Source organism: Scyliorhinus torazame, chromosome 4 (assembly GCF_047496885.1).
Source record: "Scyliorhinus torazame isolate Kashiwa2021f chromosome 4, sScyTor2.1, whole genome shotgun sequence".
Lineage (NCBI taxonomy): Eukaryota > Metazoa > Chordata > Chondrichthyes > Carcharhiniformes > Scyliorhinidae > Scyliorhinus > Scyliorhinus torazame.
Window position 1 is genome coordinate 172,569,637 of NC_092710.1, and position 25,510 is coordinate 172,595,146.

A 25,510-nucleotide genomic window follows, 5' to 3' on the forward strand; every position below is an offset into this window, starting at 1 on the left:
CGTTTCCAGTAGTTTTTGTGTTTCTTTTTATTCGAGGTTGAGCTACATTGAAGTGCTACTGCTGAGATGCTGGAAGTGTCCATTAACACTTAGTTTACTCCGGGGGCCGTTTGAATTCAATCCAGGTGCTGTGAAATCGACATTTGAAAGCCCTAATCGGGATTGTACAATGGAGGGGACTGGTTTAGCGGATTTACAATTGTAACGGAGTAATTTTCCACCTAAAACAAAAATAAATCACTGGGTGTTTTCCTTCCAGTGGAGTGGTACAGTTCCATGAATTTCCGTGCTCTTTTAACAGACGCCCCCCGCCCCCCCCCCCCCCCCCCCCACAGATTCATGGGGACCGTGGGGTGGGAGCTATAATAATGAAATAAGTTTGAATTTCAGTCCTCGAAAGGTTCATTTGTGAGATGTAAATCTGTGAGTTTCGCAAGGACAGGCTCGCTTTCCTCTCCAGTGAGTGCAGTGTAGGCCTTCCGCTTGAAGCTGACTCACGTTTGTTAGCACATGTTAATAATGATCAAAAGCAGACCTCCGCCGCTACAGGGAAGCCCCCGCAGGGGCAATTTAGTGATCAAATTGCAAATAATGAGTGAATGTGGGCGCTAAGTCATGTTACAAAAATAGCAGGTGGAGTGGATTTTACGTTTAAGTGAACTTCCCAACCTGTCATCACCCGTCCCTCGAGTATTTTAAAAATAAATCTGTAAGCATGAAGTGGCATATTGAGATCAGTCTTTCGTCTAATTTCAAATTAAATATATATATGTGTATGTCTGTACGTGGTTCATAATCCAAATTATAAAATGTTGAGACATAAGACCGTTATCTTTCGCTGTATTGGTGCAGGCTCCCTCGAACTCAGCCAGTGGCCATTCCCTTTGAGCAAAGACGAGCCTGCCAGCCAGCACTTTAGAGCATTTGACGCCTTTGTCAGCATTTAGCAACCCGCTGCAGGACTTAGCTTCGTGGCAAATCAGCTTCGGGGAGCCCGCCTTAGACCCTCAATGGACCAATGGCAAGGTGCTACCTGCAGCCACACGATTCCACCACCATGTCTTCGTACTGTTTATAAACCACATTGTTGCCTGAGTCTATGTACAAAATGCTAATTGGGCTGAGTTTGGATGGGACACAGCAGCTGGGGGGCGTGGACTCCGGGTCCATGGAGTTCATCAACGTTTGTATGATGGCGTGGTTAGTGGGTTCAAGGTGGGATCTGAGTGGGAAATCGCAGATCCCTTCACAATGGTACGCCTCGTAATCTAAAGGCGCAATGATCCAGTCGTCCCAGCCCAGCTCCTTGAAGTTAACATGAAGGGGCTTCCGGCTACATCTCGACCTGCCCTTTTTCCCGCTGCCTCTGCTGGGCCTGCTTGAGAAAGCAGTTCTCCTTTTCCTTCGGCGCTTGACGTTGGGTTCATTACTGGGTTGTAGTGAATCCGACCCACCCAGCGATTTGATCTTATCTCTGATCTCCCGGAAGAGGTTTTCCCTTTTCCTCGTGTTGCTGAACACCACCAGAAGGGCTTTTTCCTCAGGCTGATCAGAGCGATTAAATCCCAGAAGCCTGGGATCTAAAGCCTCCTGGGAGTAATCGGAAATAACTTCCAGATCCAAACACAGTAAGGTCGCAGTGATGTGGCTTTTCAGTAAATCCCACACGTCGAACACTTGCCAGTGAGATGAGTCGGCGTCCAGGATATCGACTGTCCGCGAATCCATTCGTTTTGGGGGGTACTCTCCCAGTCCCTGGCAGGAATATAATTCAGTCCGATACAGACTGCCGCCCTCCGACAGCGCCGCTTGCAGGTTGACTGCGAAGTGTCTGGAAATCCTCAGCTCGCCTCCCACAAGCTCTTCGCTGGTTGGCAGCTTGGAGACATCGAATAGGTATCTCTGTCTCTTCCCAACGGAGGTTCCGTCTGAAAAAGAACATTGAGAGATGGAACTGAGCAAACCTGGTGAATGAAACAATTGAGGAAAAGGCGAAGGAAGGAAAATGAACAGAGGAGACAGAAAATAAAGTCGATCGTAAATGATAAACGTCCGGATCACATTGCTGAGTGAAATAAATAACACAGGGACCCATCTAATTGGTCGTTTGTTATAACTTTATTTTCTCCCGGAGTCTGCTCCACTGTTAACCTGCCGTTTCTCTTTTCAAATGTTAGCCTACCTGCCGCATATTCATCTTGGACGTTTTACTAGACATTTAAGTTAGAGACACCCTCAAAGTAACGAGGCTGCAGTTTGGTGCGGTTTCTACCCTTGTCACCTGTTTGCAGGATTCAACACCTATGTGAGAATGTATCTATAATTCTTAGACATTCTGTGAAAGAGTTTCAGAGACTCCAGGTTCTCTAACATATAACAATCTCCTCATTTCCGTATTAAATGGGAGAACCTTTATTTTATGCGGTGCCCCAAGTCTTAGTGTCTGTCACGCATTCTACTCGGGTATGGCAATATAAAACAAAAGGTGTGATTGCGTTCCTAAGCAGCTTCCAATTCACACAACGCCACAATCGGGGCTGATCTGATCGTAGAGACAAATGTACGAGATGTCAAATCTGGTTCGTAAACCTACCGGAGTTAAGTTAAAGCTTCGAAAAAGGCCAACAGTATTCTTAAACATTGACATTTTATCTGCTGCACAGGAGAAATGCGCTTGCAGATAAACAATATGAAGAACACAGAGATTGACAGTGCCTGTCCTGACCTTCAGTGGCATTGCCGAATTCCTACTTATAAACCCCAACACTTCATGGACTAGCAAACTAATATTCCGGCGACAACAACAAGGCAAGAGTCAGGAGGGTTTGGTATCATCATCTGTCGCCTGACTGTGTGCTAGCAGAACAACATTTAAGAATCTTGAAACCATCCAGGGCTCCTCCCTCGTCTGCCATCTCCGCCATTGAGAAGGACAAGAACAATAATAACTGTATCCCCAGGGAGTAATCACCTTTCGGTCACATGCTACGTCGATAGATTTTGCCATTTCTCCAGCAAAGGTACGTTAATATCCTGGAATTCATTACCTAACAACTATTGGGAGTTCCATCAACATAACAACTGTAGAGGGTCAAATAGAACCATCTCCTCAAAGCTACGTTGGGTGGGCAATAGACACAGAATTGCCAGTATCACCCTCATCACATGAAGGAATATTTAAAAAGTGGTATTGTCTATCTAACATGCCAGTGCACCAATACATTGCCAATAGATAGCATGAGTGTCCATAGTTGTAAATCTGCGCACTCGCCATTAAACATTTTGTTATTACAGCAGTGTTCCATTACTGCTAAAACACGTACATTGCCTTGCGAAGTTTCTACTTTTTCCTCTTCTTCTGAAGACATTTGCTACTTCCCGGGTCACTCATCATAACCTCACACCATTGGCTACTATGGATGCAGGAGCCATGGCCGTGAGTTTTGATAGACTATTGGGCACGAGGGTTGGGGGTGGGGGGGGGGGGGGGGGGAGGGTTCACAATGTTGCCCTGACCTATCCTTGTCCAATTTCCACACAGGTACAACATCCAGCATGGATCACTGGAGTGAAAGCGGTGGGTCCCACTCCAACTCCCCTCACTAACACAAGCTCGCCGGAGGCAATTGTAAGGTTGCTTGCAGCTCACTCGAAGCATAGGCTGGTGGTATATTTTTGGTCTCGATAATTCAGCTAATCACCGATGTGTACTCACTTTAATGAGCTTTGTGTTTATTTAAGTAATATTTCCTAAATAATGACAAAATCTGAGGTGCACACAGGTAAAGAAAATACATTCTAAAATTCATGCTGGGGCTAAGACCTATGTTTCTTAACGGGAAGGATCTGTGCTATAGAACCGTAGACTCGTTGCTGGAGGAAATCGGAGAAAGAAGTAACTAAATTCATCCGCCCGTCCTTCAGTGCACACTGTTACTGCACAAGAAACCTTTTAAAATGAGTATTTCCATTAACTTCCAAATGAATTAATTATCCTGCCCAAAGTAATTATATTGCACTTTTCTGATTATGCTAATTTTTTTTCAATCTGTTTCTAATCTCAGGCTGAGCAGCCTCGTGGTCTACAAAGTTGTAGTATTTGCGAACGCAGTAAAATGAGCTGCCCACACAAACGTGGTATGCATTCAAGCGAAACAACAATTGCAGCATCTTGGCGTAAACATCCCTGGCCTTCGCAACAAGGAATCGGGTGGTGTCCTCTTGTCTCATTATTGAACTCGACCCCAGAGCATCACCGTGAACATTTGAATGGATTTAATAGGGGTCGGCCAAAAAAAAAGTGTTGCCAAAGGGAAGTGAGGAAGGGCCAGGAGGTAGAGCCAATCCCTGGCTAAAGATTTTCCCGTTCCATTGCACAGACCAATTGACCTGTTTACCAGCGTTCAGAAGCCAGGAGACTTGGTTTGACCGGCTTCACCGCCAGTAGCTGTCAATGTGCTGTCTGCTGTGATCTCACAAGTTCACAGCAGCTGAGGTTAGACTCGGTTACAACTACTCCAGAGTTGAGAGTGGAAACTCATCCGCAGTCTCCAACGACGTTTGTGAGCCCTGCCTCGCTTATTTTTCTCCTCTCACTGAATGTTCAATTGCACATGTGAGCAGTGTGGGACTTGAATATTCTAATGAATTCCGATTTTGGAGTGACATTATTGGCAGTACCTCAGCCCAGTGCCACAGGCAGCAACGCAGACTGGCGTTCCACTTTGACAGGGCCCTCGATGGGATAGCTCTGTGCTCAGCGACAAGGGAACCTAAATCTATTCACAGGCCTGGGTTGTTTTTTCAGTGTTGGGGTTAGAAGCGCAGTAGTGTCTATTTTCTATGTTTAAATACGGTGCCAGATTATCTCATTTGTTCCCAGATTAGAAAGTACAGGCAGAAGTGGCGCTTCCTCCTAACACTGGAGAGTACAGGAGGAAATGCCTGCTTTCTCCCTAATGTTGGAACATCCATATTCGTCCAAGATGAAAGAATGCGGTTAGGAGCACACATTTTTTTTGTGTAATAAAGACTGCGGGAGGAAGTGTCCACTTTCAAACTCTTATAATATTAGAAACATTTGAGAGCATGTTTCTAACAGTCTCGCGCGTTCCAGTGGATTATTCGCTCATTATTAAAGTCTCATTTTTCACTCAGGCAAACTGCAGCAAAAACAGAAAATGGCGGGAAAGAACATCCCAATCGTCAGCGTCTGGGGGGAGGGGGGGGGGGGGGGGGGCGGGCGAGGTTTCAGGAGATAAGGGGCCGGTAAACCCCAGATGTTCTCTTTCCAGACGCGGAATGATCTGCTGTGGAGTTTCGCTGTTTTTATACTTTCAGATTCCCAGCACTTTTCGCTCCAATTCCATTGAAGTGATGGTGCATCGAGCACCGAGGCCTTTGGCAGCATCTGCAGCGTTTCCGTGTATTTGGGAAGGCGGTTTCTTTCCGAGGTTGCGGATAGTCTCGCATCCAAATACAAAAACAGTCAGTGAAAGAGGCTGTGGATTTCAGCGATGTCAAAAACAAAAGGCGAGGAATCAAGAATTGGTTGACTATGTATTCGGCACAATGCATCCAGGCGGTACCACACTCTGCCGCTAACTAGCTTTTGTTCCGGTCCTGGGGAAGTACAGTTTAGTAAACCCCCGACGTATTGAAGGAAAAGGACCAACGCTCCTCAATCTGAAATTAAGTCTTGATTCCATTCACACCCCCTCACTGAACTGCATGGCAGCTGGAAGGGAACCTTTCATGTAGCTTGGGTACAGCGCACGATCATTGCTGTTGGAAAGAGGTGGAAAGCAGTGCTGGCCAATGGGACATCCATCGCCACTAAACAGTAGGCTGAAATGCTAATTGCACCTTAACCTCGTGCCTTCTGGTGAACTGCATTCGAAACGCGCGTTTATTTCTGATAATTGACTAAGATACAAAGCGGATAAGGTTACCTGTGTACGCTGCTATCAGCCATTCGTGTGAAGTGAGAATGATACATTACGGAGAAAAAAAATGACATACTTTCAAACAAATCAATGATCGGCCCAGGCCCCCACCGGTATCGATTTCTCACAGAGTCTGTTATTTAAATACAATCCTGCCCTTACTCGAGTGATCTCGGGATTTCCCTCTCGTAAATTCATCTCAGCCATGCTTGACTAGGGATTGAAACTGAATTGGTGTAATAATGCAGGGTCAAGGCACTGGATCCAAGAGTTTGCTGCATCTTTAGTCAAGCCATATTTTGTTTGAATAACGCATTGGCCCAATACAATTCTTGTAGTTATTTAACCGTCCGAACTGGTACAACTCTGTGTTGCGTTAATCTGGATCAGAATGATAACTGCATTGCTAAAGCGGCCTGCGGCTATCACGCAGATTTGTCCTCAACAGCTTGGAAACTAGCTCCAGGATAGCGATCTGCCCTGTTGCAGCTGAACTCTGAGTAATGATACTGAAGAAGGCGCTGTTAAGGATCTGAATCAGGAACATCGAATCCAAGTTTTCAAGGCTGTAGATATGAAATACGAACGTAAACGTGGGGCGGCCGTGTGTGTGAAGTGGGCTGGGTTACTTTCACTAATAACTTTATAATCAATGAAATGGCTGTCTAATGTGCCGGCGGGCCTTACACCGAGTAACCATCAATGCAAACTGAAGTTGTTCCAATGTCAGAGGGACCCGCGGTTTAATCTGGATTTAATGCTGCACACGCACGCTCTGCGTGCGGACTAAGTCCTTTTTACTTTACCTTTTATCTCTCTGCGGATTTAAAGTGTATGCAACGCCTAATCGATTATCTATTGCCACTAGCAATCCGATATTAAAAATACACACAGCAGATTCACGGTGCATTTTTTCTTACCAAGTGTGTTTCTTGCAAATGATCGTCGGGTGCCAAATTGTCCTTAGTGTGAATTATATTTGTCAGCGATGTCATCACATATTACACAGGGCCAGGTATAAAAGAAATATCGTAAATAAACTGTCCGTGCTTTGGGTGGATGATTACAGCCACTTAACACCATGCAGCCGTACAGTGCTCCCAGCATTATCGTGGCAGCGAGTCAGTCCCTGGCCAGCTTCTCAGGGCAGAAAGGATGTTTTGCAAAGTGACGTGAGAAACGGGTGGTTTGTGAATGGGTTGCACTTGTTCCGCGGTCTGCTTTCCCTACTGAAGTAGCCCGATCTGTGTCTCACGGTGCACCCTTAACATACTTGTTAACATTTTCGGCTGGAATGTCTTCATCCAAGAGTATTTCTGTATTCATCAATTTCCAGATTAGTTTTTTAAAATAAATTTAGAGTACCCAATTCATTTTTTCCAATTAAGGGGCAATTTAGCATGGCCAATCCACCTAGCCTGCACATCTTTGGGTTGTGGGGGAGAATGTGCCAACTCCACACGGACAGTGACCCAGAGCCGGGATCGAATCTGGGACATCGGCGCCGTGAGGCTGCATGCAGGGCTAACCCGCTGCGCCACCGTGCTGCCCAATTTCCAGATTAGTTAATTACTGTCTGCATTAATCAATGTCCAGATATTACCTCTATTTAGAAAATACTTCGGTGGCCTAAAAAATACGGATCACTTTAAGGGGACCAAAGTATAACCAAGTTGGCTCGAGAAGTTTTCAGCATTTCTCAGGAGTACAGACCTTGTATTGTCACTCTCACTGGGATTACTGCACTGAAGCATTGAGATAACTCGCCTGTGTGGATATTGTTGATCAGCTGCTACCACTGCAAACACGCCACCCAGGCTCTATTTATTAGCTATCTAACGATCAATAATTACGCTCTTTGGATTCATTCCAACATGACAACAGACACACTTTCAATATCTACCTAATTGTCTGTGAAGCACTTTGGGACATCGTGAGTTGGTGAAAGCACCATAGAAATGGATGTTATCCATTTCTTAATGTTTTTAATATATTTTCGATACAGGCCTACAAGGTGAGCGCAGGGTAGCCAATGGTGTGAGCTGTATGGGAGAATTTGGTTTAATTCGCAAAGTCAAGTGGATGGGAAAAAACACAAATCTAGACATAGAGCCCCTGACTAAACGGAATGGAATAAAAAGGAGAAATAACAATAACATTTGGCGTGAATTGCTTTTGTTTGATGCCATTGTGCCTTGGCGACGAAAACTAAAAGAATAATTAGCGGGGCAACGGTAGCAAATGTCTGGAAATCTAACATCTATCGAAACGTTATATGGAGACGTACAAAGTATATAGGATACAGACTTAGACATGTAGAAACCGAGCTTTGACTTACAGCCGACTCTCAGAATAGGAGCAGATTCCCCGCTATTTCCATTCGCATCGGAACTGGCAGATGCTCGAATGGACTGGCTCATTCGGCGCCAAACTACTGAACATTAGGACAGCCAAAATACCCCTTCTAATGAAACAAATCAACCTTTTATTTGACATGCTCAAACAATTTAGGAATGGAAATGTTGTACCATTGGCGTTGCGACATTGCAGTAACGGCCACTGGTGAATGTACTGCCCTGTTTAGAAACGCCTTGTCACAAACTTGATGTTAAAGTCAAATGTCAACAACCCTCAAAACTCATACGCCAATAAACACTCAGTTGAGAGCTTCCTGTCTGAACGAGCCACGTGTATTTTTTTTATCAATATCGCAGGCCTCCCCCCCCCCCCCCCCCCTCCTCCACCTTTGATTTCTCGGAGTGACTTAGACAGTTTCTACATCCTCTCGACTTGATCCATGACCAGCACTGGCCTTGCTGCAACAACAAAGCGATTTATTCAAACCACAGTATCAAACCGGCCAGCCTTCAAATTACCCGCGAATCGTTCCTACTTAATGCCCAAGAACTAATTTAACAATTGCCACATTCCTAGGTAACACTACATTGGAACATTAGGCTATCTCCCTCAGAACATTAGAGAGTGTGTGTGTGGTTACTCTTCATAGCATGTTAGGTCTTCAATGAGATGTTTTGCTGGGTGAAGTCTTTAGCGGAGAAGGCGGTAAATGTGGTAATGCTTCCGCCTCTCAAAGACATGAGCAGATGATTAGTACAAACCGAAGTCCCTGCCAAGTAAAAATCATTGGCTCTGCCTACTTTATTGACGTTTCCTTTCTGAGAAAATTTTTCCCAACATGATATACACATAACTGCGTCAAATCACTCACTCAACTTTGGTTAAGGACCGTGTCTCTAACTGAAATATTATTTGTCCTTTCGAAGGGATGCGCACGAACTGGTCGCCAAACTCCACATGGTACCTGGAGTTATCGCGTCCCATTCCATTTTCCTGACCATTTTCCGCAGAGTGCTCGGGCCGAAGTTTCGGACGGCGCTGCCGGGGGAAAGGACCCTTTCCCCGCTGCCCTGGACACTAACAGCGGCTTTATTCCCTCACGGATCCATCATTGAGCCCTTCAGCCATGGAAAGGTGTTCCCACAGAGGAAGGCAGCAAAAGAGTATTTCCGTCTGAAATTGATCATTGCTGCATGTTCCAGGGGTGTTCCAGCAGAGAGAGATGAATAAAACCCAGATGGCATCCAGTTAAACCTCATTTACATTTTAATCCTGGCCAGTTTTGATCGGCAGACGAAAATATACCATGTAAAAACAAATTGCAGACACACCTCAGCAGTGTTCTGAAATATACTCCAAAATCTAACACCAGCCCCCCACCCCCCTCCCTGTCCCAGTTCCTGGCCGACCCCTGGTGTTTTTTTCCAGAATGTTCTATAGTTTTTTAATACAAGGGAAGTAGGTGCAATACCGTGAAATATAACCGCTGTCTCCTTAAACAGAATCTCGACATCTTCCTGATCTCAACGTTATCTTCTGTTTTAAAGAGCTTTATTTTAGGGGCGTCATTCAATACAGGGTCATAATCTTCTCCAAATTAATGTGGGCGCCCCAACATGTGCTCCACCCCCCACCACCCCAGTTTGCAACCTGAGGTTGACAGGCTTTGGACGGTGGTGACCTGAGCGCTTTGTGTGGGACGGGTGTAATTTCGAACATTAAACATGTTTGTGTTCAGATGGTGTAAATGTTGCCAGGGGTGCACGGGGATTGTGATTCTGCACCGAAGCTGCGAGTCCCTCTCTGCCCAGCGCCTTGCCCGCACAGCGCAGTCCTCCCCCCGCAGCTCACACATGTGGGAGCTCACTGAGAGTCCGCCTCACATAAACCCGCACATGACATGGACACATACTGCAATCCACTGTGCAGAATAGCTGCACCATTGACTGCCCTCGGAAGCTTTGCTGGGCCCGGGTCCGCTCTGGACTTTGCTTAGTGACCAGATGCTGTCGCTATTTCCACTCTGACTGCCGGATGGTCAGCGACCGGACACCCGTGAAACGGACCGAGAGGGACCAGCGTTCTGAGCACACTCAATAATATCAGTCCCGAAACTCCAATCGCAAAGCACCACTAAATGCAGGTTCTTTTTAGCAAGCATTTATTAGGACGAATGATCGGTTCAGCCATTCGCTCTGCGAGTCTAACTGCACAAACGCTGCTGGCGAGAAATTTTTCAGAATTCTTACAGTAATGTTGCATCAACGCCTCTTCCTCAAGACCCATCCCAGCTCAGATTTAGCTTGCAGTCTGTCTGAATTCAGGTTAGTCAGTTGTGACCCTGTCTCCGCTTCCTGTACTGGAACCTGCAGATATATCATTTAGCCCAAGGCTCGAATGGTTTGTTTAAAAACTGGAATGAGAGAATGAGGATGGAAACAACACAAACCTGTCCTCCGCCAGCCGGAGCCGGGCCACTGTTAAAAGCGCATTTATTGCCAGCTACACGGAATGTGATTGAAGGCAATGCCCCTCATTACCTACCATGTCCTTGCTCCACAAAGCTGGTGACCATGTTGGCACGGGTTGGGGCACGGGTCAGACTGCTGTTGAGCCCGGTCCTCTCCCTCTCCGACAGGATCCTGTAAAGTGACAGCATGTACTCATGCGGCACCACCGGGCCGGCGCGGCGGTGCCTGAAAGTCCGCTCATGCTTTCTGTCCAGGGAGGACGAGGAAACAGCATCCCGAGGAGGAGAATCCTGCCGGGATCCCAGCGCAGCAGCTTCCAGGACAGAAAGAAACTCCCAACAGCAGCACAGAGCGCACCACACAAGAGCTGCAGCCTTCGGTATATCCATAATGGGTAGCAGAACGTGTTTGTGTCCAACACCGGGCTGCTGTCTGTCTGCACCGGGCTGCTGTCTGTCTGCGCCGGGCTGCTGTCTGTCTGCAGCGGGCTGCTGTCTGTCTGCGCCGGGCTGCTGTCTGTCTGCGCCGGGCTGCTGGCTGTCTGCACCGGGCTGCTGTCTGTCTGCGCCGGGCTGCTGGCTGTCTGCACCGGGCTGCTGTCTGTCTGCGCCGGGCTGCTGTCTGTCTGCGCCGGGCTGCTGGCTGTCTGCACTGGGCTGGGCTGGGGGAGTTTAAGCCGGTGGCTGAGGGCGCCTGGCAGATGGCTTGGGGATGGAGCTTGCACACTCACTCACCTTCGCCCCGGATGGCTGACTCGGTTACATTAGAGAGAGAGAGAGAGAGAGAGCCGCTCAAACTGCAGCAACCACAGCCATCCGCGGAGCAGGGCGATCCCACTGCGACTCTGATTGGCTCAAACTTTATCCCAGCAAAACGTTCTCCTGACAAAAAAAAGTAACTTTTGAGCGACTTGGGGTTGGGAAGGCAGGAGATTGAACTCCTGGGACATCATTACTTCACCAATGACTTCCCAATCATTCTTCACAGAAAGATACCCCCGTTTGGCTCATTTCAAGTTGCCACTTCTCCTCACTGGGTGGTTTGGGCTACTGTGAGGGGAGGGGGTAGAGTTGTACTTTGGGCTCTATGACTGACACTGCTGTGTAAGATTGTGGGACAGTTTGGAGGTGCTGCCGAGGGAGCAGTGTGTGTGTCTCTCTCTGGACACGTCCCCCCCCCCCCCCCCCCCATTGGCAGCTGATGTGGATGTGTGACACTGCTGTCTTTACTCGCATCACAACCACCAATGTGCGACTTTCAGATGATTTTTATGGCCATAGCGCACATTCCTTCATTCCTTCCTCAGTTCTTCTGCACGTAAACAGACAAATGTGTTTGCATTTCCAGTTGGGGTGGGGTGAGGGACGAGGGGGGTCATTATTGCCCCCCCCCCCCCCCCGCCCTCCCCACCATATATTGTTTGAATGATGTGACGGAGTGAGAACCCTGAACCGTCCCCAGTGTCTCCTTACACCAGCTCAGTGCGCTGCTGTGCCGCATTCAGGCAACCTGGCCGCCTGGGACGGGACAGAGAGCCCTGCTCGTGGGGGAACCGCTCCTTCTGTATCCCTCATGCAGACTCTGCATGAAGCCTTTCCGCCCAAGGGCGCTGCTAGATGGAAACACGCGATTTTGGAGTAGAACAGTGTGAAATGTGAGAATCGGTAAAGGGGCGAGTGGCTGATGGATGGGGAATGTGTCCTTCCTCTCTCTCAGTAATGGGTTTGATTTGACAATACATGAGGAGGATGTCCTGGTGTGTGTTTCACATCGAACACCCCCCCCCCCCCCCTGCTCAATTTTCAGGGTTTATCCGCAGTTTTTGGATACCGTGAAGATTTGAGATAACTAAAAAGCGAGCTCAGTGTTCTTTTTATCACAACGGAGCACGTTTCAAAATCAAAGCAGAATATATTCCATCGCGGTTATCCCCACTGTAAGAGTATTCAGAGCAGGTAAGAGGAGTTTTATACAGCATTTTAACCTCTTTGTCTCACCAATTCGCCATCTAGATCTTTATTGCGGAGATAACCTGATACGGCTGGGATTAATGTAGATCAAGTGCATTAAATAATCCAACAATAACAGAGAGATGCGGTTTGTGGAGACGCTGCTGGCGAGGGGCGCTGTTGTAAAGTGAGTGGCCGATGTCGCCCCTTTCAGGGAACGCACTGAAACACAAAAGCATCGCGCCCGACAGGTCAAGAGCGACATTCTGGAGAAAGAAACAAACACAACAAGCACAGAGGGAGTGGTGAGGCAGTAAGTAGGGTTGATGCAGTTGGGAGCCCGAACTCCTCCAGAATAAATGCGCATTTGGAATGATGTGAGGATAAAAATTGGAAAGTTAGAAAAGACGAACTAACATAACTCTGTGAAGTGTCGGGGTGAACGATAGCCGCCCACAGGCCCACACTTTTCAACGTTCAATTTCACGTTTGTTCAAATGTTCGACCGCAAATGGCTGCTGAAGCAATCGAGAGGTTTCCAACTGGGGAGACACATTATTACAATAATGTGTGGGGCCGTAACACTGTCATTACCTCTTGTCGGTGAAATGGGTCTGTTCAGTGGCTAGGTCTATGGGGGGGAAGTGTGGGAAAGCAGCACTCAGCAGCGGTGCTTCTTGTACAGGCTATCACCAGGAGACTGGGGCACCTCATAGATCAGGCCAACAGGCAAGATCAAGTGCACTAAATAATCCAAATCATTTCCTCAGCAACGATTTCAAAGGTTCAATCTCTGAAATTCTTCTTAACCAATCAAACACCCCAAACGAAAGTTATCGACACAATTGCCTGGCTGAAGTTATTAATCGCTTTGACAATTAATGGCGAGTGAATTATATATCTCCCCTTTGTGACCGTTGTGGTTTGATAAGTTCATCATTGATTTCTAGTTCATTCTTGTGAGGTTCCCCCGAGGGTAGCTGAATTTCCTCTGATTTACCGATTTCATCAAAATTGATCCCCACAATCACACCACAACTTATTGATTCAATAATGAAAGATGTTCAAAGAAAACACACATTTAAAATGCAATTACTGCCTCAATGTCACATTACAATAATCGAATCACAGTCTCTAAGTGAGTTAACGATATAGATTTTTTAATAGAATCTATATTTTGATACCAAAATTAAAACGTTGAACGATAGGTTGTGCACTGGATATGTATTATTATTGACTTGAACAACTTCAAGCGTTCATTGCCTTTATTTCAAATTCACTGCCCTTCGCGCGTTATTCAACAGTATGTGAAGAGCGGCATCTTCTGGTCCAGTTGAGTATTACACTGGCATACCCCTGATGCTTTCACATGGACGCAGATGAAAGTGCAAGTGAATAATTATTTTCTGTACCGTGTTATTATTTGGGGGAATGTTTTTCTCATATGCAGATTCCAGGCCTAAGGTTTGAGATTCATCAATTCTTGTCCGTGGAAAACTAAAAAACGGTAGAAACAGTAAGCGCTGGAAAAACTCAGCAAGTCTGGCAGTATCTTTTGATTTTTCAGGGAATGCTTCGCTGTGTGGGCTCGACCCGCATTCATTGTCCATTCCTAATTGCCCTCTGTGGAGAGTGAAACAGAGTTAACGCTTGGGCTCTAATATGACTTCTTTTTTAACATGTACCGTCTTACGCCGCTTTATTCTCGAGTTGTTTATATTGTACTTAATTTCTGTCACATTCGTTCATCCGGTTTATAACAAAATCAGAGACATAAAATATGTTGTTTTAAAAGAGGAACATCTTAGAATCAGAAAATACTACAACACAGATCCAGGCAATTTAACTGATGCACTCTGCAGGTGCTTTTCTCCAGGTGAACCACAGTTAATCCCACTCTGATCGCCTTTCACCTTCCTTCCTTTCAATTAACTGTCTCATTGCCTTTTAAAATAATTTAAAGACTGTTCCATTATAGTTTGTAATTAAATGTGACCAGTGAATTCCACAATCTAAACATAAAGATGTTCTCTAATCTCTGGGGAGGCCTTGTGGCACAATGGGTAGTGTCCTGGCCTCTGAGCCCGGACTTGATGACCAAGGCAGGTGTGTTCAAAATGTGCCAAGGACATTAGCGCAAACTTGTAAATCCCCCCCCCCCCCACAACAGACACCGCTGGAAGGTGGTAAGAGCAGGAGATGGCCTAGTCAGCCGGGTGATGGAAAGGAAATTGGAGTCCCTACTACTATCCACAGCTCTGAACTGCAATGTGCATGGACATGCTTATGTTGCAACTTGGACTCCTTCGGCAGCAGGTGTGGACCAGATTTGACCTCTTCTGGCTGGGGTAGATGTGGGATCTGCCTCCTTGCCTTACCCATGGTGGAGGTTGTGGGTCAGACTTGCCTTCAGGCAGAGAATGGAAATGATCTTAAATCTTGTTGCAGTCTTCTTAACCAGTGGAACTAATCAACTATTTAGTAGAATGTTAGTATTCTTTTACTAACCCATTCTTGTCTTAATTGATCCCAATTAGGTCACCGGTTAATTTACTCATCTCCAGTAAACAAGAAAAGTAGCTTCTTACTTCTCTCTTTATAATAATCCATGATCTGTAGCAACATCTGAATGAAACTGTTCTGCATCTTTTCTGATTGCAGCATTAGAGCAATTTGCAGAGGCTTCAATTTTCCTGACTGATGGCACAGGTCTTACGTTTCATCATCTGTGTCAATGAAGAGTGGATTATCATCTGCTTTTTCAGGCACAGGACCACTGACCATCTACTTCTGCAGTCACACCTCCTCCAGAAACTCCTCAACATTGGTAACATTCTTCTGCTTTCCTGCATTACTGTTTGCGAATCCTTCCAATAATGGGGTACCCAAAACTGTAAGTAATATTTCTAGCAATGCATTGCAGAGGTTTAACATTGCCCCCTTCATTTGATATTTAATATTATAGGGCATTGTGAGTTCTTATTCACATTGCAGATCCTTGATCTTTGGGGACACGCACCAGGAAGTTGGGCACATGCTCCCTTCAATTTTCAACTCATTAAGATCCTGAATTTTTCATATATGCTCCCAAGCAGTTGAGGCAATATATAAGGAATTCTTACAATTATCCCTATGCTTCTACCTGCAATGTCAAAAACCTTCTTCGCCTTTTTGCGATCTTACCTTCTTGAACTGGTCACATTTAATGAGCTGTACACCAAAGTCTCTTTGCTCCCGTATTCCATTTGAAATTTTACAATTTATGGTGCATTCTCTTTCATTATTTTTACTTCCAAAATGTATTACTTTAATTGAACTGCATCTCCCATATATCAGCCTCCCAGCTAATCATTTTCTTCCAGCAGTTTTTGAAATCCTATTTACTGTTAGCCATATTAGCCCAACCAAACCTGTGGCCTCATTTGCAAATTGTCACCTCAAGTGCAAGAATATGGTAGGGTAGTGGCTATATTACTGGATTAAGAATACAGGGTTCGGTCTAAACAACGCACATTTGTGCAACCAGGGAATGTGATTTGAAATCCCACCATGGCATCTTGAGAACTTCAATCAGTTTTTAAATATCTGTAAAAAAAACAGCTGGTTCATTAAAGGTCTTCAGGGCAATGACCCTCTGACCCTTTCCCTATTTTATTTAATTCCTGTCTCACCTGAAAGTGGTAGGCTCTTAGTTGTCCTCTAGTTACCTGGCAAGTCACCTAGCTGTTTCAGATTGCTGACTACAACATGTTCAGGGCACTACAACATTTTCAGGGCAACAGGAATGGGCAACAAGCATTAGTCTTGTTGGGGCTGCCCAGATTCCAAGAACAATTTCGAAAAAATCCAAAATGTTGATCATTTATGGATGTAAATAAGAGGGCAATCAACGTAGACCGCTATTGAAAGCATTCACTGGATCTTTTCAGTTACCAAAACTACCTCTTGGTTTTTCTTGGCTTTCTGTGAAGAAAACATTGCATTGTAAAGTTGTTTGAAATAAGACATTTAACAACTGCCAAATTACCATTTTCCTGGGAAAAGTGTGAAAAAAATAATTAATCCTGCCTTGCTGTGAAGATTTTGTAAATCAGTAACCCAACTCAGCTTTTGATATGTGATCTCTCTGCCTGAGCCAACTCGAATATCAGCTCCTGTCATCTTTTCCCAATGACACATCAACAGTTAATGGAACAATTTTACATTTGAAAAATGCACCATTCTTAACGTAGAGAGAATTGTCTCATGTAGGAGGTTAAGGTGCGTCTCAGCATTCCTTTTTGATATGAATGAAATTAATAAAATGAATCCACTCCAGTGAAAAATGTTGACATGCCTTTGCATGATGCTGACTCACGTCATTTGACTTTCTGCAATAGCACAAAATGGGCAGTAGAGAGTAAGTGGCTGGCATAGCATTTCTCCTGATTTTTACTTTCACTGAAGTCAAGATCTCTAAGTGCCTTTAATTAATTCCCAGTCAATTTTAAGTTTCTTGGATTCCTGACAAACTTTATGAATGCAAAGCTTTCAATGTGGAAAGGAAGTGTTTCCATGAGATCGGGATCGGGCCCCAGAACTCTGTTCTGGACCACATAGCCGAGGATGGCTAAGCGGTTTGTACGGAACACACACTTCTCCTTGTTGTACGTGAGGTTGAGGAGAGTGGTGGCACGGAGAAATTTAGCGAGGTTGGCATCGTGGTCCTGCTGGTCATGGCCGCAGATGGTCACATTTTCTAGGTACGGAAACGTGGCCCGCAAGCCGTACCGGTCGACCATTCGGTCCATCTCCCTTTGGAAGACCAAAACTCCATTGGTGTCGCCGAAGGAGACCCTAAGGAAGTGATATAGCCGGCCGTCTGCCTCGAAGGCGGTGTAAGGCTGGTACGATTTACGGATGGGGAGCTAGTGGTAGGCGGATTTCAGGCCCACCATTGAGAAGACCCGGTACTGTGCAATCTGGTTAACCATGTCAGATATGCGTGGGAGGGGGTACGCGTCGAGCTGCGTGTACCGGTTGATGGTCTGGCTGTAGTCCACGATCATTCAATTTTTCACCCCAGACTTAACCACTATCACTTGAGCTCTCCAGGGGCTGTTGCTGGCCTCGATGACTCCCTCCTGAAGCAATCGCTGGACCTCGGACCTGATGAAGGCCTTATCCTGGGTGCTGTACCGTCTGCTCCTGGTGGCGACGGGTTTGCAATCTGGAGTTAGATTGGCAAAGAGGGAAGGAGGATCGACCTTTAGGGTCGCGAGGCCGCACACAGTGAGGGGTGGTAAGGGTCTGCCAAATTTAAGGGTCAGGCTCTGGAGGTTGCGCTGAAAATCCAGGCCAAGGATAAGTGCAGCACAGAGGTTAGGGGGACGTAGAGGTGAAAACCGCATAACTCTACACCTTGGACTGTGAGCGTGACCGTGCAGTACCCCCGGATCGCTATGCGATGGGATCCGGAGGCCAGGGAGATTTTTTGATTGGTAGGGTGTACCTTAAGGGAGCAGCGCCTTACCGTATTTGGATGTACAAAGCTCTCGGTGCTCCCGGAGTCCAGTAGGCAGGCGGTCACGTGGCCGTTGACTTTCACGCTGGTAGATGCGTTGGCCAGAGTGTGTGGTCTGGACTGGTCGATTACCATGGATGCGAGTCGTGGTTGATCATCGGGTAGTGAGGCGGCCGCCGCGTCGGGGTTCTGAAACGCCGTTTGGTCTCCATGTGCTGCAGGGTGGACAAGATGGCGGCGCCCGGAGGTCCTGGGGGTCACAAAATGGCGGCGCCCATGGAACGCACGTTGCGGGGGTGGAGCAAGATGGCAGCGCCCATGAAACGCTCGTGTTGTGCGGGTTCGCACAACACGTGAAGATGGGAGAAGATGGCGGCGCCCATTGCTTGCACATGCCTGGGGAGGACGAAAGGATAGCAGCATCCATTGTCCGTTACCGGAGTGGGTGGGGGCGACCGCTGCCGCTGAGCGGGTCTGGCACACCGCTGCGTACATAGAACATAGAACAATACAGCGCAGTACAGGCCCTTCAGCCCACGATGTTGCACCGAAACAAAAGCCATCTAACCTACACTATGCCATTATCATCCATATGTTTATCCAATAAACTTTTAAATGCCCTCAATGTTGGCGAGAACGTAGTGGCCCTTCTTTCCGTAGGCCTTACAAAGAACAGCGCAGGCCGGGCAGCGTTGGCGGGGGTGTCTTTGTTGGCCGCAAAAATAGCATCGGGGCCCCCGGAGATCACTGGCTGGCACGTAGCGCAGGCGTACTGGGTGGGTAGCGCCCCCGCTGGGGCGGCTGCCTGTGGGGACCATGAAGCGTAGGAGGAGTGGGCCGCGCGGTTGGGGGCGTAGGACTGTACATTGCGCAGGGCGACCGTCATGGAAAGCGCTAGTGTTTTAGTCTCTGCGAGGTCGCGCGTGGCCCCTTCTAGGAGCCGCTGTCTGATAAGATCTGACCCAATCCCAGTTACAAAAGCGTCCCTCATAAGGAGATCTGAGTGCTCCTTAGCTGCAACATCCTGGCAGTCGTAGTCCCGAACTAGTGGGATCAGGGCCCTCCAGAAGTCCTCAATTGACTCACCAGGTAGTTGAGTACGCGTTGTGAGTGCGTGTCTGGCGAAGAGTGTGTTTGTCTTCTGCTCATAACTCTCTTTGAGTTGAGTCACAGCATCAGTGTAATTGGGCGCATCCTGGATCAGGGGGAAGATTTTAGAGTTGAGTCTGGAGTACAAGATTTGAATCTTCTGAGCCTCTGGAACAGGGGTCGGCGCCGCGTTGATATACGCTTCAAAACAAGCTAGCCAGTGCTGAAAGCCCTTTCTGGCGTCGCTTGCGTGTGGAACCAGCTGCAGTCGATCTGGTTTAATCCAGAGGTCCATCTTCTGAATCAGATACTAATAAATTGAGGCACGATCAATTTGGCTGGAGACGAAGTTGAATTCAAACTGAGGCTTTATTAGTATCTGAAGTGTGGCCTCCTACAGCAGCTGACGAAATGGCTGCGAGCTGAAGGCCACGCATATTTATAACCCGGCTCCTGGGCGGAGCTAGCATGCAGGGGCCCACGTGAACCTGTAGTGCAGGTTCTACCATACAACCCTTAATATAGGAACACAGTGGTTTACCACACAGCTGAGGAGACATTTTACAATGGAAGGGATGTCGGTGTTAACACCGTTGTGTGAGAACCACAGGATTAAGCCAGGGGAGACGGATGATATATAGAGGAGAGAGATGGGGCTGGTGAGGGCGAGGGATTTATACCTGGAGGAGAGGTTCACAAGCATACAGGAGCTGCAAGTGAGGTTAGAGCTCCTAAAGAGAAGTGAATTTAGGTATTTCCAAGTAAGGGATTTTGCATGGAATATGTGGAAAGGATTTCCCAGGCTGCCGAAATAAGCTCTTTTGGAACGGTTGCTGCTTCCGGATGCAGAAGGGGGCGATAGGACTGGGGACATATATGGGTTGCTGGGAAAGCAGAGGGGTACACAAGTGAGGATAAAGGAGAAATGGTAGGAGGAGTTGAGAAGGGAGATAAGCTGGGGAGTGAGGCACTACGTAATGTGAATTCGACCTCCTCGTGCGTGAGGATGAGTTTGATTCAGTTTAAGGTGCTACACAGGATGCACATGACACGCGTAAGGATGAGTGGGTTCTTCCAGGGGGCTGCAGACAAGTGTGAGAAGTGTGGGCGAGGACCAGCAAATGACACACATATGTTCTTGGGCTGTGAGAAGCTGGAGAGATACTGGGATGGGGTGTTCAGGACGCTAGCAACGCTAGCCAGAGCTGATGGAGGGGAGGAAGGAAACGTCATGTCCTTTGCCTCTCTGGTTGCCTGGCGAAGAATATTGCTGGAACGGTGGTTTCTGGGGTTGGCGGCATGTCTAGGGAATCAATATGAATTCCTCCGGTTGGAGAAAATTAAGTTTGAGTTGAGGGGCTTTGAGGTACAATGGGGATTGTTCATGGCCATGTTTGAGTAGTTGTTCATCGTGGAGGAGGGGGGTGGAAGGTGAAAAAGGGGGAAAATTTGTACAGACTGTACAACTCTGAGTTGGGCAGAGTGTTCACTGGATTATTTATGTTTTTGTATTTTTTGAATAAGTTTGGAATAGAATACATTTTTTAAAAAAGGTCTGAATGGCCTCCTTGTGTATCTGTACAAGGATTGTGGCAGAGGACAAAAATACTGGACTAAGATATTGGCTCAAACTACTGAAGAAGGCAAATGCACAGACAGCACGAAATGGTAGCTGCATTGAGCAGTTTGTCAGAATGAAGGAGTGCAGAGCTTGGGTACTATCATCGAATACAGCAGTAAATACCATGTTAGAGCCTCTGCTTACAGCTTCTCTGGAAACTTACATTTTTTCTAAATACATAGTCCACAGCCACCACGCCGGGTTCCCGACCGCTGAGACCACACATCAACCGGGTGGTCAGGGGCGGAGCATTGGGGGAGTGCATTCAGGTGACGCCCTAACGCCATTCAAACAGCGTGCGCCGCACAACGCGATGATGCCATTTCAGAGGGGCAGAGGATATAAAACCTGCGTCAAACAGGCGCCGCCCCTGATTTCGGCGTCAGAAGAGATTCTCCGCCCGATCGGCGATTACAAAATCGGCGTCGGGGAATGGTGAATCCTGCCCATAATCACCCAAACGGAGAATTGTAGCCATGCTCATTAATGAGGTGCTTGGGGCAGCACGGTGGCGCAGTGGGTTAGCCCTGCAGCCTCACAGCGCCGAGGTCCCAGGTTCGATCCCGGCTCTGGGCCACTGTCCGTGTGGAGTTTGCACATTCTCCCCGTGTTTGCATGGGTTTCGCCCCACAACCCAAAGATGTGAAGGCTACGCTAAATTACCCCTTAATTGGAAGAAATTAATTGGGTACACTAAATTTATATTTAAAAAAAAATTAATGAGGTGCTTGGATGCCAAAATAATTATATTCAGTTTATGCTGTGTGAATCATATCAACTAATATTCTATAGGAGAGCTGAATATTAGCATAGGGGTAAAATCAATGAAAAGCCAAACAATACAAAATAGATAAAATAAGATCCAAAGGAAAAAAAGTATTGTAAACAGTACATTTTGTTGAGGTAAAATCACTATGCAGTAGCAAGTGCTAAAACAACTTTTACCCTGGTAGGTTATGGTGGTCAAAACATCTGTATCTATTTTAATAATTTTAAGAAAGAAAACGATCATGGGAAATGGGACTGTATAATAAATAGTTAAGTGATTGAGAGGGGGAACCATACTGTCTGTCCTGACCGGAATCAACTATTATCTTCCAGCTGCACACAGTCTCTAGGGAAATATTTTAGTTTGTTGTCTGGCCATCAACATGCATTAAACGACGAAGCTATAGCGATTGTGCAGAAAGCAGTATATGGTTCAGCGGGAGGAAGACACAGCAAGCCCAAATATCCCTTCCCAGTTCACTTGGTTTCACCCTATTCATAAAGAGATTAAACTTCTGTGGAAATCTATTTATACCATGTGCAATAGATTTACATGTATAGCAAATTAAAAAAAAGCTCACAGGAATTGCTTTTCTCTTGTTCCTATGACAACCACATGCATGCAATTAGAATCATTGTATTAAATGTTACTTCCAGCCACAGCTATGTCACAAGGCAGGACTGAAAATTTTTTTTTGCTGGTTTGAAAAACCATTTCCCGTCATGCAATCACATTTTAAGCATGTAAGAAATAGGGTGGCAAAGTGGAGTTGAGAAGATCAGCCACGGCCATATTGAATGGAGGAGTAAGCTCAAGTGTTAGCATGAGATACTCCTGCTCCTACCTCTTAAGTTCTCACGTTTTTAAACAATAGCGACTTTCTTGCAAGTGTTGTGAATCTTTCATTTAGCGTATTGCTCTTAATTGGATGTTGAATGCTAACGGGACTTAAACTAGGAGAATCAAAATGGATCCCTTGGCTGCTTGAAATAAATATCCAGGTGTTTGCTCCTCTATTGCTTTTTATTTGACGTCAGCTTATCCTAATAATAGCACTTTCACCTCAAATTCAGATGTACGTGGATTCATGTTCCACCCAACAAGCTGATAACATGTTTGCCTGACATTCCAATGAGCTGTGAGTGGCCAGGTGCCTTGCTTCTGAATAAGGTTGCACAGTGATGACCATCCTACCACGAAGAAAACTACAGAGCATCCCCCTAGTGTCCTCAGTAATGTTTGTGCTTTGTGGGCTGCTCTGGAACAGCCCCGAGCAACTACCAAGATTTGGGAAATTATGTTGCCTGTTGCACAGCTTGACCATGACAAGCGAACAGGCGTCATCAAATAAGAAACTGAGAAAAGAGCAAAAATAAGGGGAGGCAGAGGAGGAGAAAATGCAACAGAAAGTGGAAGAATAAAAAGAGAAAGGGAGACTGCAATGTCAGCAGCCCCTTCCTGCCCAGGCTTTACATGATCAAATAATTAATGGGTGATATTAGTAACCTCGATCACACCATCCTATTCACCAACAGTCCCATGTTCCTAAGCATTCCCCTAACATCAACCAGCATATTGTCCACTTGCTGACAAAATTAAATTGAAAATCACCAGGAAACCACATTCCTTCAATTAATAATAATAGTAATAATCTTTATTAGTGTCACAAGTAGGCTTACATTAACACTACAATGAAGTTAATATGAAAATTGCCTTGTCGCTACACTACAGCGCCTGTTTAGGTACACTGAGGGAGAATTCAAAATGTCTAATTTACCTAACAAGCACGTCTTTCGGGACTTATGGGAGGAAACTGGAGCACTCGGAGGAAACCTAGGCAGACACGGGGAGAACGTGCAGACTCCACACAGACAGTAACCCAAGCCGGGAATCGAACCCAGGTCCCTGTGAAGCATCAGTGCTAACCACTGTGCTACCGTGCCGTATTATTATTATTCTAAATGTATTATTTCATGGGATGTGGGCCTCGCTGGCTAGGCCAGTAATTGTTGCCCAACCCTAATTGTCCTTGAGAAGGTGGTGGTGAGCTGCCTTCTTGAACCGCTGCAGTCCATGTGGTGTAGATACACCCATAGTGCTGTTAGGAAATTTGAGGATTTTGATCCAGCGACAGTGAAGGAACGGCGCTATATTCCCAAGTCAGGATGGTGAGTGACTTGGATGGGAACTTGCAGGTGGAGGTGTTCGATGCGTCTGCTGCCCTTGTCCTTCCAGGTAGTAAAGGTCATGGATTTGGAAGGTGCTGTCGAGGGGAGCGTGGTGAGTTGCTGAAGTGCTTCTTGTATGTTGTACATATTGCTGCCACTGTGAAAAAAAGCAAAACAATTTTCTCTTTTCAACCAGCTTGCTGCCAGTGTGCACTGGTGGTGGAGCAAGTGAATATTTAAGGGGTACTAATCAAATGGGCTGCTTTCTCTTCAATGGTGTTGAGTTTCTTAAGTGTTTTTGGAGCTACACTCAGGCTTAATTCCACCACATTCCTGATCTGTAGATAGTGGACAGGCTTTGGGGAGTCAGGAGGAGCGTTACTCTCACAGTATTCCCAGCCGCTGTCATTTACCAATGTATTAATATTGTGGTGTATTTTAATCCTTTTTAAAAAAATAATCCAAGATCAGGAGTACCTCCCAGAAAACTCCTTTCAACTTCAGGTAGTGAAAGTCAGATCCCAAAGATGCTGAAATGGGTCAGAATGATTGACTACCCCTCCCCAAAGGAAAGGAGCTGAGATTATAACTATCTTCTAGATTGCCTTTTCAGAAAATTAAAATCAGGTTATAATTTTCCCAAAATTATTAGGGTTTGTTGAAAACTCTTCATTCATGCGATTCCCCCAACAAAGGAAGTACAGGATTAGGTTCTGGAGTTACTGACACAGAAGACCATGTGAGACGATATCAATTCTAAAATATATGAAATTTTATTAAAGAACTGAACATGGAATTCAAAGTTGTGGTGAAAACAGTCCATCACAATTTTATATATGTTCTAGAACAAAGAGAGAATATTTATTTCTGATAGAGAATCCAGTTTGTGGTACAGAGGCAGAGGCAGCAGAGGGGGTTGGCGTTGCCGAACTTGCTTCATTATTATTGGGCGGCGAATGTGGACAAGGTGCGGTGGTGGTGGGAAGGAGATGGGGTAGAGTGGGTTAGGATGGAGGAAGAATCTTGTAAGGGGTCTAGTTTGAGGGCGATGCTGATGGCAGCGTTGCCAATGGCTCCGAGTAGGTATTCAAGGAGCCCCGTGGTGCAGTCCACAGTGAAGATATGGAATCAGTTGAGGAGGCATTTTAGGGTGGAAGGGATGTTGGTGCTAATGCCGCTGTGCTTGAATCATAAGTTTGAGCCAGGGGATGGATAGTGTATACAGGAGGTGGAGGGAAGTGGCCAAGTTGAGGGATCTGTATTTGGAGGAAGGGTTCGCCAGTGTGGAGGAGCTAAGGGAGAGGGTAGAGCTGCCGAGGGGGAGTTAGTTCAGGTATCTGCAGGTTAGGGACTTTGCGTGAAAGGTCTGGAGGGGGTTGCCTAGGTTGCCGGGATACACCCTGCTGGAGCGACTGCTGCTTTTGAATGTGGAAGGGGAGGGAAGAATTGGGGATATATAGAAGTGGTTGGGGGAACAGGGAGACGAGCAGGTGGTGAAGATCAAGGAGAAATGGGAAGCAGAGGTGGGAGGGGAGATCAATTGGGGAGTATGGAGTAAGGCACTACATAGGGTAAACGGGATCTCCTCATGTTCAAGGATGAGCCTGATACAGTTTAAGGTGGTGCATAGGGTGCAT

The 25,510-nt window shown here is 46.4% G+C and overlaps 1 protein-coding gene across 1 annotated transcript; it reads right to left on the bottom strand.

Moving 5' to 3' along the window:
* Positions 1 to 314: 314 nt before the first annotated feature.
* Positions 315 to 11,842, bottom strand: gdf7 (growth differentiation factor 7). Its single transcript, XM_072498875.1, has 2 exons — positions 10,848 to 11,842; positions 315 to 1,928 (listed from the first exon to the last, which is right to left on the bottom strand). The coding sequence occupies exons 1-2, from the start codon at positions 11,161 to 11,163 to the stop codon at positions 1,030 to 1,032; spliced, it is 1,215 nt and encodes a 404-aa protein (XP_072354976.1). The 5' UTR covers positions 11,164 to 11,842; the 3' UTR covers positions 315 to 1,029.
* Positions 11,843 to 25,510: the final 13,668 nt, after the last annotated feature.